The 17,490-nt window shown below is 47.0% G+C and overlaps 1 protein-coding gene across 2 annotated transcripts; it reads right to left on the bottom strand.

Annotated features, from left to right (window-relative positions):
• Positions 1–203: 203 nt before the first annotated feature.
• Positions 204–16,220, bottom strand: CBX7 (chromobox 7). Of its 2 annotated transcripts, none has more exons than XM_038154319.1 (6): positions 16,019–16,220; positions 14,649–14,692; positions 10,615–10,680; positions 10,022–10,088; positions 9,082–9,421; positions 204–7,089 (listed from the first exon to the last, which is right to left on the bottom strand). In XM_038154319.1, the coding sequence occupies exons 1-6, from the start codon at positions 16,085–16,087 to the stop codon at positions 6,941–6,943; spliced, it is 735 nt and encodes a 244-aa protein (XP_038010247.1). In that variant the 5' UTR covers positions 16,088–16,220; the 3' UTR covers positions 204–6,940. The 2 variants fall into 2 exon arrangements, with proteins under 2 accessions (XP_038010247.1, XP_038010248.1); XM_038154320.1 differs by having other exon boundaries at positions 204–7,086.
• Positions 16,221–17,490: the final 1,270 nt, after the last annotated feature.

The raw sequence follows: 17,490 nt of genomic DNA, 5'->3' as shown, positions 1-17,490 counted from the left end.
AGCCTTTTGCAGGCTCTATTCTTCATCAGTCCTTCTTTACTGATCTTCCTCACACACACGTGCATGTTCTCCATTTTTTTTCCAGCTGCACTGCATGTTTATACACCAATAGTTGTGACTGTTGGAAACTAATTCAGCTGTAGAATTAAAGCAAGGGACGGGGGGGGTGGGGGGGGTGGGTAAATGACCACACAAATAGAACATGAGGTAAATGTCAGTTCTCATATTTAATATTTTAATAATTTTGTTTGCAACATTTAACACATAAATCATCTAAATAAATAGATGCTGTACAGTCTCTTATCCATATCAGTACAAAAATAAAACCACACTTTGTGTCAAATTATACTTGAGCCTGCCCTCCCTTTGCTATTACAATCTCCTTTTACAGCACATACTTGCTAAGAAAAGGCATTATACTCTGATTGGTTTGTTTGGAATCGGTTTACTCCCTATTTCCCCCCCTCCCCAAATACATTCATTTAGTCTGTACAAAAGCTAGAAGCTCATTCTGTGCAAAAGGAAGCTTTCTGTGTGCAAAGACTCCAATACTCTAGCGTGCTGACGGGAACAACAGCAACAACTGAAGAGACAGGGACAAAAATAATCAGGGACCCTCCCGTCTAACTGACCACATTGTTCCCCATCTTCCCCCTGCAACAGAAAGGGAGCACACCAAATTAGGCGAGTCAGTGTGCAAAAGCGTTCTAACGATGTGCGTACACCGAGGGAAAAGGTTGGTGCTGAAAACCCATCGAGAGATCTGGGGTGTTGACACCCATGCTGTAGAGCTGACTAGGTGAGGGAAAAAGGATCTCTGCCCTTAGCCTGCTTAAAAGGCTCTTGAGATACACAGAACAAAAGCTTCATCTAAATTATTTCAGTTCTTTTGTTGTTGCTGTTCTGTTGGAGATGAGGTGAGGAAACAGCCTCTGGAAAAATCCGGCAACTACCGAAGACAGCTCCTGGTTCACCCTCCCTTCCTCTTCCCCACTCCCTGCAGAAGGACAGACATCCCCTCGTTCCTCAATTAAGCTAATAAGGTGCAATTTTTCAGACAGGAAACTCTATAAAGATGTCTCCGGAGCTGGAAGAAACAGTCAGAGTTCCAGACTGGGACCACTCAAACTGAAACTCAACTTCGTTTTTCCCTTTTCTCGATCAAAGGAGGTGGGGAGGGAGGAGGCCAACCTGCACCCCAAAGGCAAGCAAGGGATGTTAGCAAGTCTCCTCTTCTCCCTTAGGGAACCCTCTGCTCCTGGCATGGTGGAGTACACTCTCCCCCATGGGAGGGAGGCAAAGGGCTGGGTGGCAGCTCTGGAAAAACGAGAAGGAGCAGCCAGCGGCCTGAAACAGATACATCTTTTACTTTTCAAATGCCACTTTTAGACAGACGATAAGGAGTACTTAGCACTCCTAGTGCTTTGCATTTCCAAAGTGCTTCAAAACATACTTCAAATTTAAAAGCAAAAAAAAAAGCTGCTTAACATTTTGACAGATTTGCAAAAAGCTTCTTTGTGCTGACGCTATATTTTCTGGTTAAAAACCAACAATAATAACAAAAAAAGTTTTTCCACCTCCTCCTCCTCTAAAATTCCCCTCCCAGCCAAAACTTTGATACTTCAGTTATGAGATAAGCTGTAATGGAGGTTGCAATTCTTAAGAATTCTACCCCATCCCAACTTTGTAGCAATCCACAGCAGCCCCAAATGCTCTCATGGAGCCCTGTACCTCAACTATTCATGGTTAATTAGGGATCATCTCCTGCATGCTCCCTGAACTTCAAGAAGTTAAGGGAGAAAGAGAAAGAGGTGGAAGAGAAAAAGGGGTAATCTCTACAGCAAGTGCTAGTTACAGGAAAGGATCTGAAGGGTCTGAATTCCATTTTAAGTGATTGCTTCTCTCTCCTTCCAGTTGTCCTGGGGCTGTTTTATAAGCCTTCCTATCTTGACCACTTTTGTGTGGAATCCAGGTGGCTTGACACCCAGAAGCTCACACTTTCTCTGTGAAGACAGTAAGTTCAGACACAGGACATTGTGGCCTGTTGATCATAAGCTATTTTCTCCAAAAAGTTTATCATGCCCTTGGGGAAAACCTTTAAACAGGCATGGCAAAAGCAATGTATTCCAATGCTATACGTTTTCATGTAGAAATTACCCCATGCAAGTTGTCAACGTACACATCTCCCTCGCATTTCCAAATGGCAGAAGACTGATACATAAATACAGCACTCACCCCTCTGCAGGCCCATTCAGAACTCCACTCACAGATGCAAGGGATCAGTTCAACTACAAGTTCTTTGCTTATAACACACCTTCTCTCTCAACTGCCAACTGACCCAAAGGTCCTCCTCAACCACCTAGTGAGAGCAGTTCCAAGGCAACTCTGTCCCTCCCATCCCTGACCAGCATTTATTATTAATTTCCCATGAAAGGCCCACTGCCCTCTTCTTCCTAGGCTGCAGGTAAGCCAAGGAGGAACAGAAGATGGGTAAATACCAATTTGCTTTAGAAAAGGAGGTTTTTGTACTTTCCCTACTTCTGAAAACAAAAGCTCAAAGCTTGAGAGGAGAGGAAGAGGTGGAGAGGTGATGGTAGACTTTGCTTTGCTTAATACACAGATGTGGCTGGCAGCCCCCACTGTCTTCTACACCCCACCCTCTGTTGTGGCTACCTTGGAGGGACTTGCCTGAGCTACCCTGCCTATTTTTTGACCTGTGTGAAGCCTCCCCACTCTATTCCAGTGAAACCATCAAGCAGCACTAGCTGGCGTACAGCATGAAACAGTACTGGGACCGAGGGCCCCCTGTGAGGTGAACAAACAATATTATACATCCAGTCACAAAACACCAGAAGAACAATTCTGGACAGTTTCACAACACTAATAACAAAAAAAGCCATTCATTTCTCAATAAGCTTCTCTATGTCTGAGCTCTGACACAAACAAGAGTCAATTCACTAACAAATTTGGGCTTATTTTGGTAAATGGAACTGCTTTTGAGTGTTCTCACAATAATATCCTGGTCTTGCTTTGAAAAAAAATAAGATAAAGAGGAAAAAAAATCACCTTAGTCTGACTTCACAAGCAGAAGGGCCCCCAAGCAAACACAAGACAATAAGGAGCATGCAGGAGGCTACTTAATGCCACAATTTACGTGTTAAAACTTGCTGTTCCAAGGCATCACTTGTATATCAGAGCAATAGCATCTAGTTTATAACCATCCAGGAACAGAGGCAGTTCTTTCCACATAGATTTTTTTTTAACACAGTGTTAACAAAAAAGGCTTTCCAGTCTCATGAAGTCCCTCAGGTCTATCACACATACAGTGAGTTCACTGCAAGATCTATAAAATAAACATTTCTGTCCCCCAATACTGCTGGTAAATTTTCACATGGAAACAGTTCTAAGAATTACTATTAGAGCAGTTCTCTGAGAAGGTTGTTTCTTGTGTACAGTTCACTAATTTCCACTGGCTGAAGTTTATTTTTCTTGTTTACAACCATGGAGCCAAACAAGGTATGGGAGAGTTAGCCCATTTCTATTCTCGGCTTGTGCTTCAAATAGAATTATTAAACTCAGCTTCAGCCGGATGCTATTCTGGCTCCTGTAATCAAACAGAATGCTTAACAAAGATCCAAATACAGAATCTGATTTTCATGATATGTTAGCACAGGAGGTCCCAATTCAACTGCCAGGTTTTGGGTTGAACTGGCAGGTGGACAGTACTGGGGAGAAGAGACAAACCCAGACAACCTGTCTTTCCATCACTAGTAAAACTCTCTCTACACCTGCAGAGGTGGAATAAAGCTCATTTTAAAGTCCCTGAAGACTAGCTCTACCAAGGAAGTTTACAGTGATATGTCAGCAGACAATATGGAACAGAGCCACATTTTAAAAAGATCAGGAGAAAAATCTCCTTGAAAAGTTCTTTGAGATAAACAAGAATTCATGAATAGAAAAAAAGTCCACGCCAACGAAGTAACTGCTTAGTTTCCTACCACAAACTCCTCTTCACACCCTCCCCTCCAAACCCACACACATGCAGCTTGTTGTGTCTTAACCCCATTATGGTTAGCTCCTCATTGACACAAAGCAGCATGGCAGCCAGATACTTTGTTCTACACTTTGTGTAGCAAGATGATTAGTCACCAGCAGAACACTAGATAGCCTGATCCAAAAAAATGATTAAGATATGAAGCTGTGGGTGGATCCTCTTTGAAAGACCACCACAGGTCTTTGAAAACTCCACTGCAAGAGAAAGAAAATACATTTAAAGAAAAATGCCAAAACAAAGTGTTGAGAAGTGTCAGGTGGAGAGTGGAGAGAAAAGCAGAGGATGGAAATACAGTTTATTAGGACAAGCTCTTTCCTGCTGCAGGATTGATATTGCTTCCAATGTCAGCCAAAGCCAGGAACTTAGTAAATGGGAAGCTTTTTTTGGTGCATTTGTGCACTGAGATGAAGACGTGACAAAGGCAGCAGTTGCTGCATTAGAATAAAGAAAACAGATCCTATAAATGCCATGAAGATTCAGCAGGATGAGCTGCAGTTCAAGACTTTTTTTAAAATAAGCTCAAACACTACACTTCTGCAACCATCACTACCTGACCTGCTCAAGCCCACAAGAGTGGATTGTGCCATGTGGTGTGTCCACCGGTCACAGCAGAAGAGAGGTGCAGGTATTCAGCATATTTGACAGGTGTCAGGAAGAGGGGGTGTGTGGGTGATGGTAACAACGCCGTCTGACCCCACATCCTGCAAAAAAGGGTGCAACTCCAGACACAGAAACCTCACTCTGGACACCCACGTTCAACAAACATCCTGCGCCTGCATGCTTACCTCATCAGCTTGCCCTTGCTAGCTATTGCAAGCTTCTTTCTCACTCACTCTTCCTCCCACCACATAATTCCCCCCCAGCTTTCACTTCTCACCCTCTCAGATTTCTCCATAATAAAACTCCCATCTTACTTCTTTGACAGACAAAAGGTCAGTCCAGAAATTCAAGATCTTCCCAGTGATCCTGAAACTGCTCTGATGGCATGAAAGACAGACCTGCTCCAACAGCTCTGAGATGGAAGAGGAAATCCTAAATCTACACTGAGCTGCCATATCCTAAATGAGGTAAAAATTGGTTCTAGTAAAAACCCACAGTGGCAGTCCAAGCACTTTGTAATAAGCAAATGTTTGGAGGACCAGAAACCCTAGAGCTCCCAAATTCTGCAGGCCAGGAGCCAAGCCCCTCAAACAAACACATTGAGGATTTCCACAGGTGTCTATCTCAGAGCTAAGAAGGCCCATGGCTTCTTAGCCATGAGATAAGAGATGCTTCAGGTGGGGTGGAGTAAGGAAACACAGTATTTGAGTACATAATCATGACAGTAGCCAATATTACCCTGCAGCACTCTGTCCCGCAATTCCCACTTTAGACTATCTTACTTTCCTTGCTTTCTGTTGGAAAAGGTCTATATTAAAAAAATTAGGTTATTTGAATAAAATTTGCTTTTAAAAATGGAAGAGAACATGCATGTGCAAGAACAGATGCTATACTAATCTACCAACTCAAAATACAGCAATTCTTTAAAAACCTCAAAGTGTCACAGGCAGTCCAGCACAAGGCATTTTTAAGTGCAAGATCAGGCAGGTCTATTGAAATGCAGACCACTTTCCTTGGCAAAGATTTTTAAGCCTTTCAAGGGGAAGCTCCTATCAGTAAAGCAGTACAGGATCACAGATAACGTGAGGATACTGAAGTCATGGAAGAGTATCACTCAGGCAGCACAATCTCATTCAATCTCAGCACAATCTCTTAGCAATTCTCATTGCTAAGAATTAGGAATTTTTCCCCTCCTCAGATCTAATACATGCCTTCCCTACATGCTGTTTATTTTGGATCTCTCTATGGAATCCAAGAACAGAATTTGCTGCTAATCAAGGTCCATTTCTAGCTCAGTTCTGTCCAATTCCCATGTCCTGGGCCTCTGCCAGTATCTTGGATATCTCTGCAGTGCCAGGCAATGCTTCAGTTGTCCGATTAGTCCCTCCTCCCAGGGGAGAGGAGTCAGTTTTCAACGAACTTATTACCACAGATTCAGGGCAGGATTTGTTATTAATACTGAATTTGGCAAAGGGTAAGAAGACCCCGCTTTCCATAACGCATTCCTCACGCAGCAGAGCCAAGCCTGCAAATCCTGTTTAGCATATAGAGAATGGTATGTCTCAACTATGCTGGCTTTCTGAGCTTCTAATGAGGGCAAATTAAATTTATGTCACCAGTTTGGATTTCAGAGATGCATTGCAGTCTTTCTGCATGATCAACAATCAAAGGGAGAAAGCTCTGCTCTCTATATGGACCCATGCTGCAAAGACTGACTTACCACAGACAGGCAAATATGCTTCTGAAGTCCTGACAGCAGGCCACAGGGAAAACAGCACTGGAGGGAAAGTCTTAACAGGCTGGAGTTATCTACACAGGTAGGATCCATCGCCTCTTACTGCTGCAGGAAGAGAGGGAGGAGGAAGGTGGGAAGAGCAATGTACAGAGATATATCTTTATCCAAGGGATATCAATTGCAGAACAAGGCGGCAGGCTAGAGATCCAGCTCTCTTTCCACCTCCACATGCCCTCTCCCCACAAATGCAGCTGCTGCCACTTAACAGGATAAAAGGCAAATTCTTCAGCTTGCTGCTTTCACATCAAGGAGGGGAGTCTTTGCCAGGGAAAGGGCTGTCAGTTTTTCAGCTGGACAAAGCAATGACAAATACACACCCCCTACACTGCCCTTTTTTGCGTATCTGAAAGAGGAAAAAGGAGGGAAAAAAGGGTCTCTGTAAACATTTGAAGAGGAGATATTTTGATTTTTTTTCTCTTAAGGGATAACGTAAGCCTTCCCTAGCCCCACCCTAAAAGCACTGGTTTTTGGGGAGCACTGCAAACAGAGATTCAGAACTGCGCACTCCGGTCTCGAAAGAAGCCCTCAGCCACTTGTGCTTCTCTGAAAGTGACTGTGATGGAGTTTGCCGTGATGTCTGTCACTGTCACTTCGCTGGGGGGCACAGTGGGGATCCAAGGGAGACTGGCATCCACATCTGCTGCAGAAGGAAAGGCACATAAGAGCATGTTAGTGAAACAGAAGAAAGGAGGAAGGGGAGAGGGAAAGGAAGGATGGAAAAAGGGTCTCCTTTCTGTCAAATCGTAGGTGAAATCAGCCTGTACTGAATCTGCATGTACAGAGCAAGAAGGAACATGTGCAAGCCCTACCCTCAGAGGCTAAAGGAAAATGGAGGATCAGGTGTCCAAACAGATAGTAGTATCAGAGCAGCCTATGCAGAGGCCAAAAGACCCTGTAAAACCACAGAGTTCATCTAGGCATCCACAATTCCCCCATATCCCTCATCCCATCTCAGCCCCTAATTTGGTTTTGTGTCAGCAAAGCATGCTCACCCTGGTTCGAGCTCACTGTCTTCTAAACGCCCTACCTTGCTGAAAAGGCAAAAATTAAAATCTCTTACACACTCTTCAGATACTCCTAGGGGAGTCAAAGGGAGACAAAATGGAGTACAAATGCCTTGTACTGCACCTGCAACGCAGCCTGGGTGTGATGCTCTCAAAAATCCCTCAGTAGCGCTCCACGGAGAAGCTGCTCTTCCTTTCTCATATGCCTCCTTTGCTCCCAGACAGCTCCATACAAGAAACCCAAGTACCCCTGCACTTTCTCACTATAAGAATAATTATTAGCCCCACTGCCACCCAAAGGCTAACTTCCCCACAGCCCCAGAGATTGCCATGTAAAAAGAGAGGAAGGAAAACACACCCTCTCCCTGTCACTCTACCTGTTCACTAAGCACCTTGTTGTCCCAACCTGGGCAAAGAACGAGACCCCCTTTAGAGTGTATTTCCCGGCTTCTGTCTCAAACACCAGGGGTATCTACTTTCCCCCCAGAAAGAGTCCAATTTCCCCCAACAGTAACTGGGATTACATACAGGCCGTGTGTCAAGGGGAGAACAAAAACGGTTTTACAATTCTGTAGTGCCACTCACTCTTCTGATCCCCGAGTGCTTTAGTGCCACACACTTCTGGGGAGAACAGCCCCAGACATTTCCTCACTGCCAGGATGTAACACAGGGTTCCTCCACAGCTACTCCCATTGCTGCCTCCCTGGATTCTGAGCAGCATTCCAGTCTCTCTCAGAAAGGAGGGAATAGCGCTGATTCCCAGTACACAAGCCTCCCCCTGCCTGATCCAGCCTGGTTAACAGCTACTCCTAGCAAGGAGTAACAGGATTCCCTTAGCTACTACAAGCAGCACAAGCCCCAGTTTTCCACTCCTCAGGAAAGCTACGCCTTCAGAAGCTCTAATAATGCAGGGATAGAGTTTCCCTGGTAACTGAGAGCAACACACACATCCCACAACCCTCCTGCACAAGATACTGGTATCCTTCCCCAAAATGCCAAATGTGCTTGGACATCTCCCATGCCTTCACTCATGCTGCCTACTCAGTGGGATCAGGCAGGAGTTACCATCCTCACCATCCCCACTTCATCTGTCTCTCCCTTTCTCACAAAGCTCTACAGCAAGAGGCTTTAAAGGGGTGCGGAGAGGAAAGGGAAGGAGGGGCCAGGGAGTGTATTGTGAGTTCCTAGCAACATTCCTGTATGCTTCTTAAAGCAGCACCATGAGAGGAGTGCCGCTGTCCAAGCTTGTCCACTGCCAGCCAAAGTCCTCTGAGCCAAGCAGCAGGCTGAGCACATGTGGATAATGTGGACAGAGTAGAGGCAGAGTTCATCTGTCACACTTGTGTGTCACTTCTGCTGGGAGGAAATTTTAAGAGGAGGAAAACTTGCAGTATCTTCTGCACATCTTCTAACACTGAGAGGGGTATCAGGGATTTAAGACTACACAGAGCCAACAGGACAAAAAAAAATTAATCTATGCTCTTCAAACAAGAAAGAAACCTGCAAACAAGAGGAACATAATATGGGCCTGATCTAAACCACAATCCCAGGAGGATGTAACCAAGGTGGAAGGACGCAGAACATCCTTCACATGCCCCAGAACTTCACCAAAGGGTGACTAGCCTTACCTTCTTTGCTGGTGTGCTGCGTGGCCTCCCAGTCCTCAGGGCTCTGCCTGGCCTCTAGGCCCACTGCATCATTCAGGAAGAACTCATGCCTGCAGTTTCTGTTCTCCAGGCTCGCCATGCGTGGGAACTTCTTCCTTGACAGTCGTAGGTACTTCTGGTTTTTGCGTTGCTTCCGGAGAGAGAATGGCAGGACTGCACCCCCAGTCTTCTCAGGGAACTCTGCCTGCCCTGTCTTGGCCCCTGGCAGGCTACTGTCTCCTCCTCCAAACCTCCGTGCAAGAGAGAAGCAGAGCTTCTCCTTTCCCTTGTGAGCACTCCTCAAGTCCATGCCATACAGCCGCTGCCAAGACACCAATGCAGCAAGGGTCAGAGCAGACATCTGATCATGCAGTGAGGGCTCCCCACTGGGAACCAGGAAAATATTCTTTGTTCAGTCTCTGAACCTCTACATGAGCTAGGATAAGGTGTGCTGCTTCTACAAGACCTTTTCTCTCCTCTCTTCAAGTGCCTTCTAAGCTCTTCCTAATATCTGCTTCCTAGGATTGGCTGCTTTGCTTGGCAACAGTAAAAGCATGCTGAAACTCTGCTTCCAGCTATGGGATACCTTTGACTTAATGGAAAATCCAAGCTCAACATGAAATTAAAAGAACACACAAACCAGGTAACCTGCAACTACCCAGGCCCACACTTAGTAAAATCCTAGTTCAGAGAGAAAGAGCTGTTGTTTTATTTTGTTTTGCTTTTTAAAAGACAAATTAGCTAGCTCTTCAGCTAACAGGTTAAAACTATCTGCCTAAACACTGATTTCATGTTAGTATGTTAACTTGTTACCTCCAGTTTTGTCCATGCAACAGCAAACAGACAGTTTCCACCTCACTGAGAGCAGGGGAGCAGCACAGCAGCTAAGGAGTTAGAAATACACAGAAGAGCAAGAGGCTACCTGCAGTAGGAGGCGCTTTGGTTTGGGGCCTCTTTTCCTGTACCCTGATGCACGGTCTCTCTCTTCCCTGTGAAAGAGGAATACAAATCAAACTGAGTACTAAATACCACAGCATAAAACTTAGCTGGGACTTCAATCTTTTTGCAGCATAGCCCCCTCCATTTCCTTCAATAAAACCCAATGGTGACCAGTGTGAGCTTGGAAAACATCCCAGAATTGCTTCCTGTAGGAGTGAAAACCTTGCAATAGGGGAATTTCTCTGACACAGCTAATCAAGGATGGGTTAGAGAAACTTCCCACCTCACATCCACTCCAGTCCAGCTCTGGACCCGATTAAAACCTGAGTCTGATTGTTCTCTGGCTCAGTGCTGCCTGTTCTTGGCCTCATTTCCTGAACAGTGCCAATCAAAGCTGCTTTAACCCTGTCTTCTCCGTCTCAGTCAACTCCAGGGTACAAAAATCAAGCAGGATTCATTGCTATACATCTCATCTTTGCCTGCAGTAGGGACAACGGGGGCACTTTATGCATACAATGAAATAAAGACACTATTTCTTTTCCTGTGTCCAGGGAGAGAAAGAACATGTGTCCTTACTTTTCTTCATAAGCCACTACCAGGCGAGGATCCAAGATATGATCCTCTGGCTCCCATGTGCTGTATCTGAAGAAAAACATAAGGAATAAAAAGTAAATAACATTTTAATGAAACATTCTCTCTGCAGGCCTGCTACCAGTGTGCTGCAGCCCTGGATACTCTCTTCACAAGGGTCGGTGGGGCCTGTCACAACATTGCAAGAACTCTGAGGAATCCCAGCCATTCCCTCCCCAGCTTCCCACTGACACAACTTCCCCTTCCCAAAACAGGCAGGGCCAAGCATCAAGCGGCTCTTTGTACGAAAACAGGGAAGACTTTCCTCCCCAGGGCCCCCTCCACACTGTCTGCAAAGCCTGTGCAGACACTCACAAACTGTTTTTAAGTCCACGCCTAAACAGGTCTCATCTGCAGCACTCCCTCAAATCCCACAAACCCCATGGAACAATGAGGCACGGTCTGATACATCTTTCTGAAAAATAGGTCTCTCTTAATTTAGAGTGCTCGAAGAGTAAGTATGCTTTCTCACCTACATTATTAATTACTTCTAATCACTGAAGCTGAAAGGATTCATTTAAGAATTTAATTTTTTCCACTGATGCCGTTCGACCAAACATGTTGGGAGCTGGGCCCTGGGGCAAGCTGATGGCCACTAGCCAACGCCTCCTCCTCCTGCTCGGCTCCCCCTACAGGTTGTTCCTATCGAGCGGAACTCATCGATTCGAAGTACCCCAACCGCACGGCGGGCAGGGCCACCAACACTCCTCCGAACAGGCTTCATGCTCCCGAAGCAGCCTGGGAACAGCGTCACTCACTGCCCCAGCTCCCTCCTCGACAGCCAGACAGCCGCGACAGGAATCAGATGCTCAGGAAAGGACTGAACCCATCTAGCAGGCAACTCCAAAACTGGTTCCCAAAGAGCACAGATGCACTTAACACTAGGGAGAAGCAGCCAAAATGCTCCCACTGTGGAAGCTGAAAGAATCACAAAGTGGTCCTTGGGGCATGTTTACTTCTTAGGGGTCATGCTTGCCCAGAAAAGGTGGGTGTTTTGTCTCTACCATACAAACTCTAAGGCATACAAACTCTAAGCACATCTGAATCCTCAAATGCCTAACTTTCCTGAAATGTGGGATCCAGGCCTGGAGTCAGAGCTCATCCCAGGCCCCCGGGGAGGAGGACCAGAGAGAAGTCACATGCAGGTGCAAAAGGGTGCATTTGTATCAGTGCCTTAAACAGCAAGAAAGCATTTTAGGATGTTTACATTTCTGGATGAAGCACAAACTGCATGTGAGGACACGAGGTACACAGGGCACACATGGGAGGTGGTTTGGGAATGTTTTTTTCCCTTTTATCTCTCCATTAGAGAGAAGAAAAGTACTGTAATACAGGAACAATACTGGAGGATGGGTCTAGAAATGAAAATAAAATTCTTTTACAAAAGGGAGAAACAAAAATATGACATTCAGCTATCCCAAGGTGCACTGTACATCAGAGAGTTAAGAACAGACATGTCTTCATAATGAGCTGATCCCTCCCTCTCTCCCTCCCTCCTTTGCTCATGCCTCCTGCAGCAACCTGACTGTGAGCTGTCAAAGCCAAGATACTGCTTGAAAAGAGGAAGGTTTCCTCCCAGCTGCAGGAATTCTGGCACTCATCCTACAAATTTAAGAAAAATAACACCACAAGGGGAAAAAAACATCATTGGATTGCTTTTCATAGGCAGGAGAAGAAAAGAGATTTGCTTAAAAAAAACACCCTGGCGGGTGTTGCCTTCTCTGCAGCTCAGATTCTGGCTTCGCTGCAGTGGCAAAACACTGCATATAAAAAAAAAACATGGTTGAGTTTGCCACGCGCGCGCGCACACGGAGCTTTATATATGGGTACACACAGCCTGGGCTGCAGCAAACTGCAGAGAGCAGGCACTCTGGAAAACACAGATCATATGATCTTCCTTCCCCCTCCTCCTACTCCTCCTCTTCCCCCTCCTTTTAACTCCAACACAAGTTGTAAACAAGCTTGCAGATAGAATCAGATTGTCACTCCTCCATTCCCTGACTCCAGCAGTGCAATCCATAAATCTGAGGTGTAGGGCATGAATAAGAATTTTTTATTAAGAAGAGGGGAAAAAAAAGTGAAATGTGAATTGCATGTGAAAGCAGCAAGCTGCTGACCTATCCTTATTTCCTTTCATGATGCTTCCAATGGGAATGATGGGGAAAGAGGTACAGAGATTACAAAAAGCAATGCAACAAGGTTGGTAATTAGGGAAAGGAATGATGTGGAATGAGGAAACAAACACAAAGATACAAACAGCTTGTGGTGCTGCATGCCATCACAGACATATGTATGTTTAGAAACAAGGAACAGAGACTGCTAGTGGGATGAAAGTGACTCCAATGCTCTGAGCATCTTGAGTTTAAGTAATTCAAACCACTGAGGCAACAGTTAAAGTGGAGGCAGGCAGGAGGAAGGAAAAAAAATAATCAACAGTCTTTGACATGCCGTACATCAAAACAAGAGAACTCTGACATCACCTTGCTCCCAGGGGAACTGTGCTTTAAATTCCCAAAAGTATTTCTGTCTCCCCCTGTATTCCAAGGCGCAGGACAAGGAAAGGCGGCAGTTAAGAATAAGGCCTGCTCTCTCCTAGATACATTACGCCATGCCTCGGCCCACCTTCTTGGCAAGGGGCTTTAAAAAAGTGTTTGTTGAAAGGAGAATGGGATAAACATCAATATTCTGGCCAAGAGGGGATGAGGTCTCGCAGGCTCCAAATACATTTCCCACCCTCTATCGGTGATTAAGTAAGACTTGGCTTTGAGGCTGAAGCAGTCCAACAAGTGACCCATGCTGCATGACAGCTGGCACTCAACAAGTGCACAAGGGTACACTCAGACAGCAGAACTCTCAAGAATAAAGTCACCCTCTCCCACCACCACCAGAGAGGGGAAGCTGCTTATCTTCACACACGGCCCATAATGACAAGGATTAGGCATGACAATTAGGCATCCAAGAACACATTTCAGCTTCTTGGACACCAGGTACAGCCTGATAGAACCATCCTGGCGGGCCCCACTCTGCAGCTGCGAGGACGAGCCCAAAACAGGCGGCTCCCTTTGCTTAGCAACACACAGAGCAACGGCGTGTGTAACACTGCTGTACCCACACACATCGTGTATTTACACACACAGGCACAAACAGAAAAGCAGAGACAGGGCCCCATATGGGTTGGCCAGGAGGCTGTTCTACTAGACTGCTAGCTGACATAGTAATATTCTCCAGCTGCCTAATCCTTTTCATCTCAAAGCATTTCACAGACTGCTTAAGCACAGAGAAATCACTCTTCTTCAGGAGCAGCTGCATTTTAATGAGAAAAGTGTCTGTAAACAGTGCGCAGCAATGCCGAAAAAACCCCAAACTTTTCTTCCTTTTTGCAATGGAGCAACCAAAGCAAAAGCAGAAAAGGCACTCAAAGTAACAGGAGGTTTCAGACAAGGAAATGAAGGCATGGCGGTAATTTTCAAGGGACAAAGATCACCTGCATTTGGCTACAATCGATAAATCTGAAGCATTGCCCCTTTCCATTGGTGAATTGCAGAGGCAAAGCAGTAGGAGAGGAAGACAAGACCATCAACACGTTTTCTATTTTAAAAGATTGCAGACAGCTCTAAAAATAAAGTGGGGTCCTCTTGGTGCTGACTCAGAAAAGCAGGAGCTATTCCAATTCCAGAAGAATCTGGGTTCTTTGTTGAACTCATAAGGAATTTAAAAACATTTGTATCTAGAAAGCATCTCAATGAAATATTTCAGTGGTAGCAAAACCCAGTCAGAATAGACTGCCACACAGTTTGTATTCCTTAGCTGCCAATTCACAAACAGATTTGGGTTTGGTTTGTGGCTCTTTGGTTTTGTTTATTGTTGTTGAAATGAGGGACAAACCATTACCCATTATGAATGAAACGCTCAATTGCAGAGACACAGTGCAAGCTATTATGGAATATTAAAGAAAAAACAGACGAGTAAACACAACTTACTTTGGGGGCCATCCTTTCCACTTCACCAAGTATTCTACTTTACCCTGAGGGTGGAAAAAGGCAGAAGAAAACAGGTGAACTATGGAACCAAATATGGGCTACAGTATGAGATGCAACCAATCAACACACTCAACTCTGCAACCAAAAAGCTTGTTTCCCATCACTTTATTTTCCAAACATAGCCACTTCTCAATTCAACTACACTTGCTATACATTTTTCTCAAAAAAATTGGGCACGCAGGGGTGTTTAAGCATGCTTGTACTACCATCAGCTTAGAGCATAGCTTTGCAGAAGGCTTGCAGGCAGAACACTAAAAGCCAACCAGAGAGCAAGACCAAACCATCCAGACATTCACAGGCAAACCTACAAGAAGTCAGCACACATAAATGCAGGAAGGAGATGTATGCCAGGAGCAAATGTTAGATGATTTTTTTTTTTTAAGCAGAGAGAAGAAACACAGTATGTAAGAACCTATGAAGCGTCTCTGGCACGTTCTTTTCCATTTGCTACATGTTCTACTCAAACACTCTTCCATCCTTCACAGGCACTCATTCTTTCAACCCAAGAAATCAGCAGCTCACAGCTGAAGTTCAGAGCTATCCTTTTTTTTTTCACTAAGTACAAGATTTAAAAAAAAAAAAAAAAAAAAAAGTAGTGATTGGAAACTGTATTCAAGGGCTCCGCAAGCAACGTGAACAACTATCAAAATATTTAATGTTGTACTAAGGGACTTGTTAAGCACTGCCCAAAGCACGGCAAAGGCCTTTGTGCATGCAGGACGACCACTCTCCAAGAGCCGCTGCTGCAGCCGCAAACGCCTTTACAGGAGAGCAGAGCAAGAAAAGCACTCAGGTACTCGAGGCAGAGAACCAGTTTCATTTTCTTCTTAGGGGGCTCATCAGCTTCCCAAGGTTGGAAAACACTGCCCTATAAGGAACTTTCCACCGGAGGATCTCTACACACTGCATGCTTACAGGTTAATCCTTGCAACACTCTGCGGGGACGGGAGCGCTTCCGCGGCTGGGGAAACTGAGTCACGGGAGCTTTCCCAAACCCTCTCCGGTTTGGGCTCTCCCGTTTGGTGTCACCAGCATTCATCCTGCAGAGAGGCTGAACCCCAGCAGCGACAGCCCCCCCTCCGCCCCGCACACCTCACGGGCAACACGTGCGTCCCCCGCCCGCCAGCCTCGGGCAGGTGCCGGTGACGCCCGCGGGTGTGAGGGGACGAGGACCGGGGGATAGCGACGGGGCCCGGGCGGCCGCGTGCGCGCCCACCGCGCCTCCCCCCTCCCGGTGAGCGGCGGGAGGGGCCGGGGGTGTCCCGGTGCGCTCCCCCCGCCCCGCTCCGCTCCGCTCCGCCGCTGCCCACCTTCCGCACGCGCTTCTTGCGGATGCTCTCCACGGCGAACACCTGCTCGCCGATGGCCGACAGCTCCATGCGGCGGGCGGGCGGGCCGGCGGGCCGAGGCTGTGCCGGTGGCGGCCGTTCCCCGCCGCTCCCCCTCACACGCCCCCTCGCGCGCGGCCGCGCCCCCGCCGCCGCTTTAGAACCTGCGCAACGTTTTCCCCGGCGCGCGCGCGAGGGGGCGGGAGCGGGGGGTGAGGAGGGGAGGGAGCGAAGGAGGCGGGAGCGGCGCCTCAGGCGGTTCCCGCCCCGGCCGCGCCGCCTCCGGCCCGCCTCCCGCCGGGGGTAGCGCCGCGAGGGAGCGCTGCCCGCCGCCGCCGGGCCGCGGCGTTTTCGGGCGTTTTCCGCAGGAACGCGGCCCCCGGCGGTCGGGGAAGCGGCGAGCGGCACGGCGAGGCGGCGGGAGCGGCGCTGCGGCTGGAACCCGGAGCGCCTCCTCTGCCCGGGCGGCCGCCGCAGGTGCCTCGGCGCCAGGTGCCTGCCACGGCCCGCCTGTAAGGGGAAGGAAGCAGCCGGGATTCGCCAGTGCTCGCGGTGGAAAGCAGCGAGGAAAGTCTGAGGGCCCGCAAACGATCAGAAAGTTTTACCAGTGAATTACACACTTGGCGTGGTAGTTGGTATGTTAGTCCCTGACCTACTGTATAAGCACACGGCAGTGGAATTTGGAAAAAGGGGTAAGATGAGAAGGAAGAGAGAAAAGAAGAGATGCGTTAAGGGGTGTGAGGGGATGCGGGGCAGGGGAGAGAGAGAGAGAAAGAAAGACAGAAATATAAAAACCAGAGAAAAGAGAGAAAAAGGGATCACCAGTCCTGGTTCCAGTGTCAGTCCAGCTGATGGGATGTCAGTCCTGGTTTCAGCATTGATCCAGTTGATAATCCTGGTTTCAGCGTCGATCCAGCTGCATCCACCCGGCCGGTGAGATGTCCTGGGTCCTGGGGGTGCCTCTGTGCCTCTACCAGCGCAAAGAGGCTCTGTGAACGTAGCATATGATGTATCAGTCATCGTGGAGCAAGCAGGACGTCTTCAAGGCAATTCAGGCTTTCTTGGGTGAGGCATGAGAAAACAGGGACATCGCGCGCAGGCATTCAGGTATTCAGGCTCCCTCGCACACCAGTCTGCAGAAGGGTGCCTTTGCTTCCCAACCACTGCTTCAAACAACAGACTGAGGGTTTTTTCTCTGAAGTCTCCTAGGAAACTTTTTACATCAAAGCACGGACTTATTTCTACATATGCAACTACCTATTCTCCCACAAGTGTGCTCAGTTGCTCCTCTGCCGTGACTGAATGTCTGTTTGCATGCAAAGTCTGAGACAGGACAAACCTTACTGTAGAAATGGCAAATACACTGTGTGAACGTGTTAATCTCAGTCATTTATTCTGCACGTGTTCATTTGCACACTACCTACTGTGTCCACAGGTATGGGTTGGGTAACCGG

Source organism: Motacilla alba, chromosome 1A (genome assembly GCF_015832195.1).
Source record: "Motacilla alba alba isolate MOTALB_02 chromosome 1A, Motacilla_alba_V1.0_pri, whole genome shotgun sequence".
NCBI lineage: Eukaryota > Metazoa > Chordata > Aves > Passeriformes > Motacillidae > Motacilla > Motacilla alba.
Note: the sequence above shows the minus strand (reverse complement) of the source record. Positions and strands in the feature narration are given on the sequence as shown.

Coding starts and splice junctions, on each gene's coding strand:
- CBX7 (XM_038154319.1), bottom strand. CDS start 16,087: ATGGAGCTGTCGGCCATCGGCGAGCAGGTGTTCGCCGTGGAGAGCATC. Junction 14,693..16,018: donor GCAAGAAGCGCGTGCGGAAG/GTGGGCAGCGGC, acceptor TTCCACCCTCAG/GGTAAAGTAGAATACTTGGT. Junction 10,089..10,614: donor GTAGTGGCTTATGAAGAAAA/GTAAGGACACAT, acceptor CCTCTTTCACAG/GGAAGAGAGAGACCGTGCAT.